This window comes from Colletes gigas, unplaced genomic scaffold (assembly GCF_013123115.1).
Source record: "Colletes gigas isolate AHSC1104 unplaced genomic scaffold, ASM1312311v1 Colletes_gigas_Sc00010, whole genome shotgun sequence".
Taxonomy (NCBI): Eukaryota; Metazoa; Arthropoda; class Insecta; order Hymenoptera; family Colletidae; genus Colletes; species Colletes gigas.
Genome location: NW_025106639.1, coordinates 8,113,393 through 8,130,972, shown reverse-complemented (window position 1 = coordinate 8,130,972; position 17,580 = coordinate 8,113,393). Strand labels below are relative to the sequence as shown.

Below are 17,580 nucleotides of genomic sequence, written 5' to 3'. Positions count from 1 at the left end.
TCGATAAAAAGCATCGTGAAAAATTTGAAAAACTCACCGTGGCTTCTTCATGGCTTGTCGATCGGCCTAACTCGGCGTGTCACGTGTCTCGTCCATACGTCATCGGCAGTCGTCTCATGGCATCCACGAATCGCGTCTAATGGGCACGAAGCAAAGAGACGACTCGGATCGAAATCGACCAATCTGTCGATCGTACGCAAAAATTCCCTAGATCGTTTTCGCGCGACTCACGCCGCTCTCGGTTATATCGGTGTCTCTCTCTGTCCAATGTCTATGCGCGTTGGCTCTTTGGCACGCTACTTTTCTCTCGCTCCTTGTCGCATTAGATTCTCCGTGTCGGTCTTTCTCGCGTACCAGCCACGAAGGGACGTGCTGTACAGTAGGGAACGCGAGAAGGAAAACTCTGGCAACGTCGCCTCGCTCACTCGCTCGCTCTTTTGCCTCTTCTTCTCTCCGTTACGTCGTCGTCGTGCTCGTCGATGTACACCCCGTGCCACTCTACTCTTTTTCTCATTCTTCCTCTCGTCGTACGCCGTCTGTCTATCCTCTTTCAATTTCCAACACCGAGAGATCACACGTACGCACTCGCACGCGTATCGGGACGACACAGCGTGCACGGGACGTAACGCACACCGACAGAACCACGCTTACGACGTGTACGAGTCGCGCGCACCGCGCCGAACTATCGAAAGATTCGGTACTCCCCTTTTTTCGATCGCAACTGTCGCGTAACGAGCATCGACGGATCGTTAGAAACTCCAAACGACACGGACTCCTCCACTTTTCCCGACGATACACATTCGTGTCACGAACCTTCAACCTGACGAACTGGTGTATCACTGTGTCACTCTATCCTTCTCCGACTCGTGGCCCGTGCGTGCGATTTGTCTCTCTCCTCCGAGACAGAACACAGTTCTCTCGCTCTCGGAAATGTTTTGTTTCGTCGAACGTACGCACCGTTGTTTCAACACTGGGCAACGCGACGCGAGACTCGCGCAAGGACACGCTGCTCGTTTTCACACGCGCGACGCCTCGCGCATCCTTAAATATTCCACCATGTTCCGATGTCACCTTCGGAGGTACTCTCACTTGCTGGCGGTGGCGGAAGCCATATTGCGATCGCTGTTCGTGACACCGCTAGAGCGCCAATCGGTGGATGGACAAGGGGGATTGCGCGCACGCCGATTGGTCGAGTGCACCTGTTACGTACGCGCCATCTCTCGGGACTTTTAGTTACCGAACCACGGTACAGCGTGTGTACTTATCGACGGACCGAAATGCACGCAAGTCGACCGCTCTTCGTTCGACCACGAATTTTAGTCGACCGAAGCGAGACGAAATGCCATTGCCAAAAGTTTCTATCACGGTAACCTGACAACCAACGACATTCCCGTTTATCGAAGAACGCGTATTGAAGTCACGCGGGAGGGTAACTTGATTAAATACATGAAATATTAATGGAATTACGTGCCTTTAAAGGAACGCCGCTCGAAGGAATTTAAATCGCCACTCGATGGGGCTATTTAAATTTTCAGTCGTGCAACTTCTCCGCGACGAAAGCTGCGTCGGGAAACATTACCACATCGGATAATAAATAATAATCGTTATCGCATCGTGTCGTTACTTAACTATACACATATTGAATTACACAATTTCATGTCGAACTCGTGCATTCGTTTACATTAACGCACGCTACTTAACACAGAAATATACTAATGCGGTGATCGTTTTGGACATATTCCAATACAAATGAAACAAACTGAGATATGCAGGCTCGCGCTTCTTCGAATATCGAATGAAATCGTATGACTTCGCGTGGAATTAGTATACGTCTGCCTTCGTCGACCACGAACGGTGTACACGCTATAAAAAGAGTCGAAATAGAATTTAATTTCCATGTACGCAGAAAGTAATCTATCGAAGGAATAACGTTATTTATTAAACACCGTCTAAGTGCTTGTGTTGTTTCCACGCTCACGTTCAGCGTACGAAGTTGAATACAGCCGAGAAAAACTTGCTGCACCGCTGCTAACGCGTGCACGCACAACCTATGCGCGCGAGGCAATGTCTTTCCCGACGTTTCGAATAATGTTTCGCGATAAGATTGCGTTCATTAATTTCAAGCAAAAAGTTGGTCTATTATTAACTACTAGCGCGCGCGCGCACCGCGCACGCCTCGTTCGAAGCATCGAAATTCTGATTACAGGATTCTGACCACACAGGAAATACTTCGCGACCGCATAGGAGCAGAAAAACAGGAAACACCAACATTGCGGTCTAGTCCTGTTTCGCGTCGGAAAGTAGGTGTATATCTGATCGTAAGTAGCATGTCGAAAATTATTGCGTTCGACGCCGGGTAACGTTACTCTATAAACGACGAATCAAATGCAACAGGAGCAAAAACAACGACGAGCATACAAATCTCTACCGAGTCCCAACCATTAATTAACTCGACGATTTGCAGTGCAGCTAATCGTAATTAGCTACACGTCTTACGTTCGATCCGTGACTTTAAAAGTGAATCGAATGTTCAGATTTTCCGTGGATCAATATTCCACAAAATTATCCTTATCAAGATTACCGGCTACTATCGCGGACGTTTCCATCAGTTTTTGACCGCGCGCGTTTCGATACAAATATTCCTAGCAGAAATTACGTTCGAAGCTGTTTAGAAAGATTTCCCGCCGCGATAGCAACTTTTCCCCGTCCCATTGTCGACGTGAAAATAAAAAGGGAGGATTATGCAAATGAAATTGCGACGGACATCACGGTTCCTCCGGGTCGAGCAGCAAATTATTAATTTACAGGCCGACAGAATCGACTCGTTCGAAATATCCGGGACCAGATACGGAAGCCTCGATCAGGCGAAGAAACACAGCTGTTCGATCAAGGCGGCAGTCGAGCTTTTTTAACGCACGCCCCATCGTTATTCCAAACTGAATATTCTATAGAAGTTTGTACGATTTTTCACAGGGCGCAGAGAGCAACGAAAACAGATTTTCTAGATCACGTTATATAATATGTTGAGTGGAGAGTTCTCGCGCGTCTACCACCCATCGAATCGATCAACAAGGATTTACGATCCCGTGCAGTAAAAGACAGAGGAACTTTCCCCGTTTCTCCGGCCTACAGCGACAGACTTGAGACACACATGCGCGAATGGATATGCAACAAGTCTATGCTACTTTGCTCCATCTTGCGCGCAGTCCAGGTGGGAAAGCTTCTCTAACGGCGAATACGTAAGAGCAACACCTTGCTTTTAGAGTGGCAATTACTAGTTGTAGCTGGGTTAATTTAACGAGATAGAGAGAGAGAGAGACGTCGAGAAGTACAGAGAAAAAGGACGTCCCACGAGTCGACCCTGCTTTGTTACGTTTTAAGCCGAGATTAGAGATTGTTAACACGTTTGCTTCCACCGTTCCACCAAATAAAATATAATTACCAGCGTTACAATTGCTTACAACGCGTGCTGCTTTCAGAATTATTTTATTACGCGATTAATAATTAACAAATATCGATGCGGTGCAATAGCAGGAAGAAACTATCGAGTCGAGAAACTCTTCCGGCGCGGTGAAAAGTACAACGGAATCGAGGCGGCATTTCGATCCAGGTTCTAATTGAAAATGAGCTTACGTTCGTTCTGCTGGTTTGGCAATAGGGTCAAAAGACAGCGAGACACGCGCGAAAGAACACGCAACAAGTCTATGCTACCTTGCTTCGTCTTGCGCGGAGACCCAGCGTCGAATTAAAAGAATAAAAAAAACAGACACGACAGTTCGAATTGCAAAAAGAATTACCTCCCACGATCTTAGCTCGACGACAGAAGAGATACCAGGGAACGCATGCACAAAAGGGCGCGCAACAAGTCTATGCTACTTTTCTTCGTCTTGGCCGAAATCGCAATTTGGCTCGGGAAAACATTTTTCAAAGCATCTCTCCCGGAAAAGTAGAAACTTGCTTTCGTTCTACGATGAAAAGGAGAGACTTTTTTCCTCCTGAAAGAATTTGTTAAGCATCAAGGAGGTTAGTCCTCCGAGTGAAAAAATAAAGTAAGTCGTCTTATTGGTCGTTGGTTTCTCGACTCTTCGCGTTTAAAGATTTCCTAACGATCCGCTGTGGTTTGATTGCATTGCTAAACGAGTGATATGCAGATTCGTAAATGGTTGGTTGATTTTATGAAAACAGCATTCGAAATGAATCTCGCAACCGAATCACCGCAATACACCACGCTAGGGAACGCTCCACGATCGATGTAATATTCACGCGAGGTATTAATCTGTTTAACGCTGTCAACTATGTGTCCTATTTCTGATGTTACGGACGCGTGTTTGCCATCAGCCAACCTTCAACTTCATCAACCGCTAATGTAAATGATCCAAGGAACGAAATAAACGAATCTTTGCAAGCCAGACTCCAGCGTTTTCATTTCAAAATACAATCCTACATTCCGGAAGTACTTCCACGCTGTATTTCATCAATTTCAACGATAAAAATGATTTAAAATCCTATTTAAAACGTCCCCTTAAAATGTGTAATAAAATACTTCGAAAACAAAGAATGTTTTCCGCCTAATTACTCGTCTATTTCGGTGGGACGAAAACGCACGTAAACGCGGCAGACCGGTCCCTATTCAGGGTTCGATTGACGTTCGACGACAGGATCAAGAGATACCGGAACACACGCAGAAAAGGACGTGCAACAAGTCCTTGTCGATGGCCTCTTGCGGACGTTCCTCCTCTTTCGACGTTGCTACGTCATCGGTGACGCACGACTTCCGCTACGTCACGCGGACGCGCCGCCCATCGTCGCGCATCTCGGTGCTTTCCGTGCCTGTGTAGTCGCATCGACGCACGGCTCGATAAAAACCAAATCCCGATATGTTCAACCTCCCACGTAGGGCATTCCTGACCTTTGCTTCTTAAGAGTTCGAGCGGCGGTCCACGGCGGCCGTTATTTCGCGTGGCCGCGATCCTCGTGGTTTTCAAGGCTACCAAAGACGATTTCTTTCGAGGAGACGAGTCGAACGACGGGACGGCTCGTTTTCCCTCGGACATCGATCCACGCTCGGCCACCAGGCAGTTGTTTCGGTTTAAAGGGCTCGCGAGGCGAAGCCTAGGTGTGTAACTCGACCTCTCCTCATCGAGGAAAGCTCCAAAGGACTCCCCGGTCGGTCTCTTTTCCCCCGTCGCGTTTAATCCCGCGATATCGATAACTCGCGCGGAGAGCAACAAAGTTCGCGTTATCGACCCGGCTTTGTTCGAATTAATGGACTAAGCGCGAACTCTCGGACCCGTGTCTCGTCGCGAAGAAAAAAAAAGTGGAGGCCGCGAAGCACCGAGGATCGGTCGGTTTCTCGCAGGATTACCAGCCGATCGTCGCTTCGTGTCGTTGGAAGCGCGCGGACGCGGGGGCGGGTGCGGGAACGAGACGAAGGACTCCGGGGGGGTTGGAAACAGGAGCCCCGTCTGTTTCTAAACTTCAGCGAGAGCAAAGCGGTGCGCGCCGGTGGGAAGAGGGACAGCGAACGCGAAAAAGAAAGAACACCGAGACGGAAACAGGGACGGAAAGAAAGAGGGACAGGGAAAGGAGGGAGGGATAGAGCGAGTCCCTCTCTATTGATTTCCTGCCGAGGGTGGGCCAACGAAGGGAGGATTAGGTATCGGCTCTCTCGTTGCCGCTTTCTCTCTATCGCTCTGTCTCCGTTTCACCTTCTCTCTGTTCCTCTTGTTCTCTCCTGCGACGGTTCTGCGGTAATTCGGCGAGCACCTGCCCGAGCGCGACAGAGATAGACCACGGGGTGGATAACCAAGGTGGGCGGCGGGGGACGAGCGTGTTGGAAGACGAAAAGAAAGAAAAGTTTTTCTCTGTCTATAGCACGCGGTACGCGCGTGCACTGTCTGTCGAGGACTTTGTGGTGGTAAACGAAGCTGCCGTAATGCAACGTGGTACACGGCCGAACCTCGCCCACCGATAGGAACCCTGTGACGGTGGTGGTGGCGGTCCGATAGTGTGCAGTCACACCGGTGGTGGTAACGGAACGGCCGAGTGACGCAAACACCCGACCAACGTAATGGTAGGCACACACGATCGCGACACGTGCGCACGTCATACCGGTGTGTGGGTGTCGTAAACACAACCCCCACTGTAGCGGCGCGACGCGGTCGCGACCGGTGGTGGTGGTCATTGTAGCAGTAGTAGTAATAGTACAAGTAGTAACACCGCTGCTGGTGGTAGTAAATTTGCGTACAAGCGACGTGACGTCAGAACCCGAGCAGCGTAACCCATGAATCCGCACCTCGTTCACTCCTTCCAAACCGCTCTCAACCACCCTAACCGCTAACCCACCCTCGCGCGTCCAGATGCTATCGATATTACTCCACTACGCGTAACGGACAAATTAATGGAGCAACCTCGTCAAAGAGCCCACGGAAGTGGGAGGCGGCGCGTGGCACTCGATCGCTAAACCGTGATTTCTTACGGATTTTGCCCGATCGAATATCCACGACCACCGCGACGCGATTTATCCAAGAATTTTCAGACGCTGCAAGTTGTTAGAAATGAGAGTGATTCCGTATTGGTAACGCGGCAAACAAATCCTCTCGGCGCTTAGCGTCACCACGTATGTATTACGCGTCCGTAAATCGTTGTTGTCTCGATCGTTGTATTATCGGGTTAATGCCGTGCTTCGTCTAAATAAATAAATAGAGGCTCGAGCATCTTCCATATTTGCACAACGACGGGTGGCTTCGGGCGGCTCGACAGGGATTATCGAGATCTCCGGCGTCGATTAGATCCGCTCGGACGTATTACTTCGAGAGTATTAATTTACCGATCCATGTCGCGTCTTGCAACGATCTAGGCAATTTCGTCCCGTATCGATGATATCGCGATAGAAAAGGGCTCGCCGCGTAGTCGGAAATATCTCAGAATCGCGCGCGGTGAATTTTCTAGCGACCGTGCCGCCGTACACCATAATTCACCGACGTCTACTTTCCGTTCTATCACCTACCGCCTTCCGCCAACCTAGATATCGTTGATATTAATGGACCGAGCGTTACGAACCAGTTGATACCGAAACTACAACTTATCAGAGATTACTGCGATTAGCTCGCCGCGCTGTTACCTCCGTTATTACCGACCCGGGTCGTTATTCTTGGACGAGGCGAATTAGTTTGTCGCGCGTACGGACGATTTGCTTCCACTGTATCGATGTTCCGCATCGACGAAACGTAATTCTATCTATCCCAAGGAGCTATAAACGTCTACCCGGACACGGGATCTGTCCGTATCTTACGATTATTTCAACAGGTAGCGCCGTGGATCGTTCCGCGTCAAATCGATCACCCACCACCACCGGCGATACGGATTCCTTTTTTAAGATTCTAACGCGTTACAGACCACACTCTGCGTTGCTTCTTTCCGTTACATCATCCCGTGTATCTCTGAATCACGTGACAAGTGTAATCCGCGACCTCTACCCGCCATGCGTTACGAACTAAAGGCGGAAGTGGCAGACACGCGAGTCGAGTCGAGCGAGTATAAAGTCACGGTAAAAGAGACGATACCGGCATCGTTTAATTATAAGACCGCGCAATACGGACCGAAACCTTGGATCACGTTTCTTTTTCTATTGCTCGAATATTTTTCTATCGTCGGTGAACAAATTCTGTACGCTCGATGATTCTTGAGCACCTTCTTTCCAAACGCCCTGTAGATTATCGGCGTCGGTCGCGGTACACGAAGAGTCCATTAACGGACCTATTCCGTCGGATCAGCGTCGATCGAGCTGGACCACAATGGCGAGGAAAGTGAACACAGGTGGAAATATAAACGTTGCGTCGGGGGATTACCGCGACGTCCGAGGAAATATTATACGTATAATTTGCAATTAATAAAGGGACATTTATTTGCGTGGCTGGATCGCGTGCCAACGAGACCATATCGATCCGATAAAATGCATCGAACAATCGGCGATCGTGCGTTTGGTCCGTTTAATATGATTTATCGACTGATCGCGCGAATTACAAAACAGTCCTGTTTGCGCGGGAAATCGTTACGTCGACAAAATCGACCGTTACCGATCGCGCGAATAATTCGAGGGCCGTTGCTTCTTAACCCCGGAGAATCAATTTAATCTTCGCGAACCAGCGGTGTGGCGCGCCTTTGAAGCTTTAACGCTTCGACTCGAACCGATTCATCGATAAATCTTTGATACCGGTTTGTTGCCGCCGCTACAAGACCAGATGCGTAGGAAACCAATTAAAGGAGCTACATCGAGTACCCTGGCCGGAACCACCGACATGAATTTATGAAGCGTGCTCTTACGGTTTGCACGCTCGTTTCACGTCATCCGCATTGTAACGATTCTCGCGAGGTTTGCGTTCTTTTTCCACGATCTTTTCTAGCTTTTTTTTTTCCACCCGCGGTTGGACGATGCCGGGAGGATCGACAACGACTCGGGCGAGGAAAGAATGCTACCGCGGGTCCCTCGCGACGCTCAACTTTCAACGATCTTATCGATTTCCCAGCCAGAGCACGGTCACGCACAGATGCACAAAACGAATCAAGGGAGTCGCGCGACGATAATGCACCGACCTAGACCAAACTGCACCCCTCCAGTCCATCGACAATGAGTCATATGTGTAACTCCTCCCGTCGTCGTACAAACACCCGAACGTCCGAACGTTTGAAAATTTAAGTACGCGCGCGGAGTAAGAAATCTGGCAAATGGAACCTTTTGCCTTTCTCGAGATCCGTCGACGCCGAAAACGACAGCGCAGAAGACGAGGAAAAAGGGAACACGAGGAGGGGGGGGAGAAAAAAAAAAGAATAAAAAGCAAGCGACGTTTTTGTCGCGGTGAACGGTGGGATGACCCCACGCATACGAGACATTCTGCCTCCCGATGAGTATGTGGGTCGAGAAATGCCGCGCGCGCTAAATATATATCGGTGCATACTTATACCGCGCGTATCGAAACGCTCGAGAGAGGCGAACGGGCGGATAACGCGAGCGAGCGAGCGTTTCTCTCCTCTCGAGAGCACACTCATTTACCTTCTACCGCGAGAGAAAGAAGAAACAACCGTGTTCCAGTCCGTCTCGATCTTTCTTTCGTCCGTGAGAGGGAACGAGCGGACAGGAACCGTCGACGCTTCACGATGCTCTGGAAACCGATATCTCCTCGCCAAAAATTAAAAATATCTCCGCGTCGATTCTGTCCAACTGTTTTTTTAACCCAAAGTTCGATTATTTACGCGTTCGAGAATTAACAAATTTCTCTTCTCGCTCTCGTAGCTTGGAATGGTTGTCGTTTCGTGGAAAGAAAATTTTCGTTGGATATTACGGTTGAGGGATTGGATTTTGGGCACGAAACTTCGGTTTCCGGACCACTGTGCGCCAGTGGAACGACTCTGCCGCAGAGAAATCGATTCGTCGATCTGTCGTGGCCGGGGACCTTTGCCCCCGGTGCCGGTATCCGCGTTATTTACGTGCCTTCCGAAAATCTCGTTCGAGACCCTCTCGACTGCTGCGCGCGCCACTTTCACGGGAATTCACACGGTCCGAGACAACCTGCTCGATGCCAGAAATGGACAGAGCTCTTATCTGGATACAAATTTCGAGCAAGAATCTATGCACCGATCTGTATAGATCTCTATCGTTTCGAATAAAATTTCTCGAAGCTGACGAGGCTGTGGAAGAATGAAATTCTCGGAAACGCTCTTTCCACGCGGTGCAAGAGCGACAAAGAAGCCGGCCAAGAGGCGATAGGAACGCGACTCCGCTGTAACGAGAACGATACGTCTCGTGCTTAACAATTGTCTCGACGGCGGACGTTTTTTCCAAAGATATTCCGCGCGATTACGAGCCGCACGATGTGTCAACCGTTCGTTACGCAACGCTCGACAATTGATTGGGAAGTTAACGGAGAAAGAGAAAGCGAAGAGCAAGATAGGCCCGAGAGGTCGCAGTTATCGAACGAGCAAAGAAACTGTCCATACTCAGAAAATGATTATTCGTCGCTGACCGAAGGCGATCGAGATTCGACGGGGATCGACGATGTTTTCAACGACCGACCGAACGATTCGAACAGGCGCTGGTATCTTTAACGTTCGACGGTCCTTTCTCGTTTGTTTACGGCGGAGTTTACCGACAGCTGGTAACTGACCTCGTGCAAGCGCATCACGGTCGAAGGAAGTACTTACGAAAGCGATGCGTTCGGGATGCAATTTCGGTTAGACGAGAAGACAAATATTAGTGGATGGAAGGGGTACGGGGGTAACAGAGATTTCAGTTTCCCTCTGGCATTGCCAAACAAAATTCTGCTACCCGAATTTCGGTCGCTACGGTCAGAAGTAATACTCTGCTCGTGGTGGTCACTTTAAACGTACAAAACTGTGAATATAACGTTACCGACCTCCAACAATTTTCTCTTTTTTCTACCAAGCTACAAATTTTATCCAAGTCGGTTGAGTTAATGATTTAAGGGCTGACCTAATATGGAAAACGGCGCATACGTTCGTGAAAGAAAATCGTAGCTAATGGGGCTCGACGTTTTCCCGGCAACTCTGCCGCGAGTCGGTTTGCTGATTTCGTAGTTCGAGTGCAGGTGATCTCGGAAGTACCCTCGTAACTTCTAATTCGTGGCTTCGGATCCGGGCGGGGTAGTTTTCGAGCAAGTCGTGGTTCACTGGCCAAGCCACTTGTCGCCACATACTCCATTCGCATTCCGTTTCTAATGCAACTTGCCCCGAACCGTTGATAATTCGACTCTATTAGGGCGAGTATTTTAAGCAAACCCTACCCCTGCCAGGACACGACACCGCTGAAGGGAGTTTTGGACCCTGAATAACAGGTACAGAGATCCGTTAAACTCTAATGGCACGGCGAAGGGATGCTAGAAAAAAAAGTTCCGCGTGGAATTTTCCTGCCGGAGTCTGAAACAACTCTTCCAGGGTCAGCGGTGTTAACGAGCAAAGACAGTCGGAAACTTGGCAGATATTAAATTATTAACGCGTCGAGTGCCGTTGGGGGTCACCGATGATCGACGCTCGATTTGCCTACCTGTGGCGCCTTGGGGGTCACCGATGCTAACAACGCTTCACGCTGTAAAACATTGGGTTGACTAACAAATTCATTACACGCAACCTCGAAGTTGTAACTCTTGGCAAAAACACAGACTAGGTACATGAATAGACCTTTCACCTTATGTTTGTTTAATTTTTTGGGCGAAATTGACAAATTTCAAATCGTTCTAAAAAAATTATTTTGGTCGATAGACATACCCTCGAAATCCTATGCACTTTCAAGAAAAAAATTCATCACCGAAAATTTCATGTTTCACTTAAATTTCATGCGTATGTTTGAAACACCATAACGTATTGGGGTCTCGAGAGCCCAGAAAAATGGGCTGAAAAGTCTACTCGTGTAAGTGGTCCGTGGCAAAAGTTTTCGACTCCCACGATAATAAAGCGATCTTCCATTGTTCCCGCGCGAAGGATCTCTCGCCAGGATCCCAGGCGTAAGAAGAAAGAAATAAAAGCTCGCGTATCTCGTCCCGCAGATGGCCAGTAAACCACCTACGGTATCCCCATCGCGAAGTTCGGATACTTTCGGGTAGCCCGGGCGTCCGAAATAACCCAACGAGGAATTTATCGAGGATTAGTCGCGGAGGAGAGCGTCCTTGCCCGCCGTCTGATCCCGTGGATCGAGAGAGACGACCGACGACGCCTACAACGTCAACGGTATTTACAGTTCTGCTCGTTTGCGGCACGGGAATCGCAGAAACGGTGAACACGAGGGGTAGCAGGGAACGCGAGAGCAAGGCGAAATGAAAAGGGAGCGAGGAGGAACGGAGACGGAGAAGGGTGGAAGCATCCTGAGAGCCTGGATCGATGCTGTGTTATCAAATCACATCCTTCGCGTTCTGTCCCTCCTCCCTACCCCGTTTCCTTCTCTTTTACCAATTGTTTCGTCGCCTGTTCTCCTTTTCCTTCTTTCGACGACGACCAGGACTTTCTCGATCCGGTCCAACACACGCCTACGCGACCTATCCGTTTAAACGTAGATTCGACGCTGGACAACGATGATAAAGCCTCGATAAACGGGGCATAAATATTCATCGGGCAATAAGAGCAATTCCACCGCGACAAATAAGAGTTTAGCCACCCGTGTGATCGCCGACTCGATACAAGGGGACGTATTAGCGCCGAGATAGACGCACTTAGGGGGTTGATTGATAACGGGAGGCCTCCGGGCGCCAACGAGCGAGCAACCAGAACGCGGACAAATTTCTTACGAGACATTCGCAATTAGAGGAGGCCTAAAGTTCCCATCGATTACGAAACGCACGGGAAATGAAATTTTGCCGCTGTTCGAAACGTATTGTTCAACGAACGTGAAACGAGAGCGAGTCACCATGACGACGGTGTAACAGGCGTGCGCGAAATATTGGCCACGCGAGCGTTGTCCTGCGCGATCAGGATCGTCGACGTGATGCAACCCACCTGCGGCTGGCAACGAATTATCCGCGAAATGCACGATAATCTACAATTTCTCTCGCGTTCGCGTTACGTGACGGAAATATTTAAGCGGCCGCGAAGTGGCCCAGTGTCGTTAACGTGCCGGCGAGCACGCTCCTCTGAATGCACGTCAGAATTTACCGATCAAACCTATCGAGCTTGTCTATGGAAATAACGTACGACGATAAGAAAACTTGTACGAGCAACGAGGCGGAGATAAGGTCGGGCGAACGAACGAAAACCTGCCGGGCGTTATCGGCTCGGTGTCGACGCCGCGTTTCACCCGATGGAAACCAACCACGGGGATAATTCGTTTCGACCAGCCGCGGATTCCGTGCAACGGGTATTACGAAACGAGAAACACGCGCGAAACGTAACGATAGGAGTAACAAAAGTGACGTTTATTGTACTTGACCCGATTCGTCCGGCAGTCGATTCGAGGACTCGCCAACGACCGTCCTGCGTACAGAATGTTAACAGCGAAAGAGGAGAGTCCGTTAAAAAGAAATTTTGGTCGTTCGTTCGAGAGCAATAATTAGGAAGACGAGTCGACTAAACCGGAGACAGTGATTCGATCTTTTAAGGAATCTGCTTCGATCGATTTGTCGAAGTTTCCGTTTGTTCTCCGGTGCAGGTTCGGCGAGACAAGTGCACGGTGAATAACAAGATCGGGAACGAAAAGCAAATAAACGAAAGACGCGAGCGTTGGTGGATCGTTGAAAAGCAGGTGAACAGAACGTACGCGTGGAGGCTGGAGACCAACAATGCGTCGAGAGGTCGAAGCACACTCTTCGTGGCCGGGAGAGATCTAACGGAACTCTCATACGCGATCCTGACGTCATCGAAATGCTCAGCGTCGCGTAACCCTTAAGGAAAAAGGCTTTCCGATTTCAGTGAAAAGATGAGATTATTTTTAACAGAAACACCGAACGCGGATAGAGTTATGGTCTTTGAAGGATGATCCGACGGTGGGATGGGAATTTTCAAGTTCGGTTCCTTATTCTCGGTGAGTGGTGTTTTTCGCGAATATTCGTCGGAAAATTTCAATTTCAATGGAAAGTACCGATCAACGGTAATTGCGTTCTGTCGTTATTCCGGAGACACAAATTGCCGGGAGGAGGGTGGCAGAAATCTGAACGCGTCGGTGTCGTTGTCGTCGTTGTCTATCGGTGAATCGTGAAATTGCGCGGATTTCATGCAGCTACTGCGATTGCATTTAGCGTTTCGGTCGCTAATTGCACGGTGAAAAAGCGGTCGTCGGAGAGGCACGATTGTAATGGCGTAATCACCAGAGCCCAGCCATTGGGTAAGAAACTGTAATGCAGCCGCTGCCGTTCGGCACGAAGAACACGCAGAAGAGAGAAATAATAATATTGCGAAGACAGGGAGGCAGATTAACGCGGTGTAATAATCGTTCTCTTCTTGCTGGAATCGTCGCTAATGCTCGGTTTCATAGACCGTTCCCGACAAAGATTGCGGCTAGCCCGATCGATCGTATCCTTTTTACCGGACAAAGGATGCAAACGGTTCGATCGAATCGCTTTTCGATCGAGCCGAGGCACGCGAGACACGAGGGTAGCGCGATCGTTTTTAGGGGGATGCTATCGAACCGACTCGTTAACGCGACTATAAACTTAAGAACGACGCGTGATAACTGGTCGCGAATCGGGGGAGGTACAACGCCAAAGGGAAAAGTTGTTCCAACTTCTGTCGCCAAAAATCCGGACGTTTCGACCGATCGATATCAGGAAGCGCGCGCGAGAAAAATGCGAGGCAATAACGGGTCTTCCGTTCCCGTCGAGAGGCCTTGAATCTGATTTTTTACGGTTTCCGTGCGATCGCCACTACGCTAAAAGCGACTGTTCTCTGCGATTTAAGCGATTCCTGATAGGATATCAAGGTTCAAAAGGTGTGCTGGACTTACAGGAAAATAGAATATCTTCTTACTAAGAATTTCGGAATAAATAAATATTGATGTAACATCCACTATTTACGTAAGGCTCCCGGTTGCCCTGTACCGTTTTCCCGTACAAGTACAAGAAAGTTTCGTAAGGGGAAAGGAGTCGAAAATTGAGTAAAGAGAAACAGGAAGGAAGGACGAGTGGGAAACGGTCGCGCTCCTGCAGAGAGAAGTATTCGAAAAATGCCGTCGCAGTTTCGCTCGCTCGACTCGGTTCGCGCCGTCCCGGAATTCTCTAAAAGCAGCGGAGTCGTCGTACATCGGATTGCGAATACAGCAGAAAAATTCTGAATAGATCCGTGGAAGGCTCGTCAATCCGTAGATAACCTTTTCAAACGTCTTTTCAGACGGGCCGCAGGTGAATCAATCTTGCACGACGATCGCTGATATTTCCACTTTGAGAGGAGGAGACGCCACGGGATACAGGCGAAGATTTTCTCACGCCAGAACAAACAGACTGATGAGATCTAACGCGACGAGGTGCTCGCCTCCTGAATAACTGCCCCCCTCCCCCTCCCTCGTTGACAGTTCATTCAGAGAGCTCGTCGTCTATTTTTCAAAATTTCCTTAAGAATTTATTGGACCACCGGGCGGTGTTCGTCTCGCGAAAGGGAATGCTAAGTGGAGGAATCGACTTTCTCTCTTCCCGCTTTGTCCTCGACGTATCGTTTCGTCCTTTTCCGTCGTTCCTCTCGCTCATTCCGCTCATTCCGCTCAAACAGTCGGCTGCGCCGCGTTTGTTGGCGGACGTAATTCCCCTCCCCGCCGCGGTACGGACGAATTTCGAACGTTCGCGCGTCGCTTCTCCGATATTTTTCCTTCGCGAGAAAATACGGAATCTCGGGGAGACCGGAATCCGACCGGGTCGGGCCGGAAGCGCAAAAAACAATCGTGGACTCGAGAGCGGAGTAAAAATTCCCCGCTGAATGGCGTACGCGTGCCTATCGCGGCAAGGCTAGTCAACATTTACCCCTTCCCGCGTAGGCTTCTTCGTCTTCTTTGCCGTACCACCCAGACACGAACCGCGATGCTACTGTCTTATATTAGGGGGCGTTCACATCGCGTCGATAACAGACCGGGGAACGAGGCCATGCACCTCGACACTCAAACTTTCACCGCGAACGAAACCGAGCCAACTGGCTTCTTGGCTCTCGATGTTCACCGAAACGCCACAGGAAATTTCGCTACGGATACACGCAAAAAATAATAATCCGTCAAAAGCATCGCGCCATTGTTCGATCATCTACCATCTACCCGTTCGCCGTCCGTAAAAGAGTGCGATCGTTCGCTTTCATATTCGGGCGCCACGGTGTTTCTAAATTCGTTGCTTTATACGGGATGAGTCACCTAACACTGGAGTCTGAAATACCTCCGTTATTTTCGTCGATATACGAAAGAACTGCTACGCTCGAAAAAGTAAATGCATGCCTACACTGCGACACGACTTTTTCCAAAATAACCCGACTGTTCGAGCCCGCGCGGCGATGAGCAAAAACCAAACAAAAAGTCGAGTGGCATCGTACCATATGTTGCACGATTCCGCAAGAAAATTTCGAAACGAATATGCTCCGGTGCGGTTCGCCTTGGTTCTATACGTCGAACCAAGTCGTTGATCGAAGCAGATAAATAAATAATAAGGTACATCCAGCGATAGATACGAACGACTGCACCGGGTTAATCAGCGTTATCGAGTTAGCGCTTACGAAGCGCATATACGGTTAAGCGCAGCCGTACGACCCGTGCACTCGAATACTAATCGAACAATCGGTTACCAACCGATTAATCGGATATTCCGGTGCCCGTTGAAACCGGTTAAAACGAGAATGCTATCGCGGTCTCGTTTGCACCGACTCGAAACGTGCCGATGTTTATCGATTTTTTACGCGATCTTTTTACGTTTTCCTCGTTTTTCCACGAGGGACGAGTGCCTCGCGGTGTGTACGCGGCGAAAGATCGAGCGTCGCGTTAGAAATCCGCCGGTGAAAGTGTTAGAGTGCACGGCCACGACAGCTTCTCGTGCTTCAAACCTAACCGGCGCGGCGCGGCGGTTAGAATGTCCGACAAACCAGCGAGCGCGCGAACGACGCTTTCTCTGCGCAGTAGATCGGCCGAGCGGTGCGCCCAATGCTGACCGATCGGAGGACGGGAAGGTGCAAACAATTTTTCGAGTCGCCATCGCGACGTCCGTGTCTTGCCGGAGGCCCGCTAGATGGAACGCGAATAAACACACGAGCCGTACAAGAATCGAGAACGCGACGAGGAGAGCGTCTCGCGTCGCTTCGGAACATACGAATAGTCCAACGGCCAATAGATCTGCTTCGAGGTCGAAACTTTTGGTTCCTGATTAGCAAACAACCGTGATAGAGATGGTTTCCGGAGGGTCGTAGCAGCGAAAGGCTACGCGATAAATATCGATGAACAACTCGACCACTCGAGCGTCGCTCTCGATCGCTTGGAGAGACGAATAATCGAACGACTCGCGAGCGCTAAGGAAGGCATCGTACGCGCCAAGGAAAGCGACAAGAACGGACCCGGTGGGGACGATTCGCGGACAGAACGACACAGTTACGTGGGCGTTGGCGCAACGAGCAATTCCTGCTCGTCGAAACAATCTGAAATTCTGCAGAAACAGATACGGCCGTTCCTAGGCGCGAACGAAACCGGTCCGCGTGCTTCGATTTTTACCCGAGTTACTCGAATCGTCGGTCGAACGACCGCGCGACGATAAAACGAGACCTATGGCGGGACTCCGAGTGTTTTGAGTATTCCGGTTAGCTCTGGTCTCGAGCGACTTTGTCGCCGGATCGGTAGTCGGAGAGCAGGTTAGGCCGATCTCTGGGATCCGATAAATCTCTGTAACCGTTCGAAACCGCGTTAACAATTAAATGGACCACGATGGAACAAAGCTGGCGTTCGCTGCACCCGCGGAGATCAAAATAACCGTACAGCGAATCTTTCTACCGCGAAACTGCCGACTTTTTCCCCCTCGAATTCGCGCAAGTTTCACGCGCGAGAAACCCCGTTCGCTCAAACAAAGCGCCCCGGATAAATTGACCGGCCATAATTCACGGGTCAGATGTTTGCGAGCTTTCTTATTATCTGCT

The 17,580-nt window shown here is 49.7% G+C and overlaps 1 protein-coding gene across 4 annotated transcripts in view; it reads right to left on the bottom strand.

Moving 5' to 3' along the window:
* Positions 1-17,580, bottom strand: part of LOC122398052 (AF4/FMR2 family member lilli) — a 145,688-nt gene that overhangs the window by 113,226 nt on the left and 14,882 nt on the right. The window contains exon 1 of one of the 4 annotated variants that reach the window (XM_043397668.1): positions 38-1,895. The exons of the other annotated variants lie outside the window; for them this stretch is intronic. Coding sequence (XP_043253603.1) covers positions 38-51 — 14 coding nt within the window. The 5' untranslated portion in view covers positions 52-1,895. Of the gene's footprint in view, positions 1-37; positions 1,896-17,580 lie in introns of those variants that run through there. 4 annotated transcript variants of the gene reach the window in all.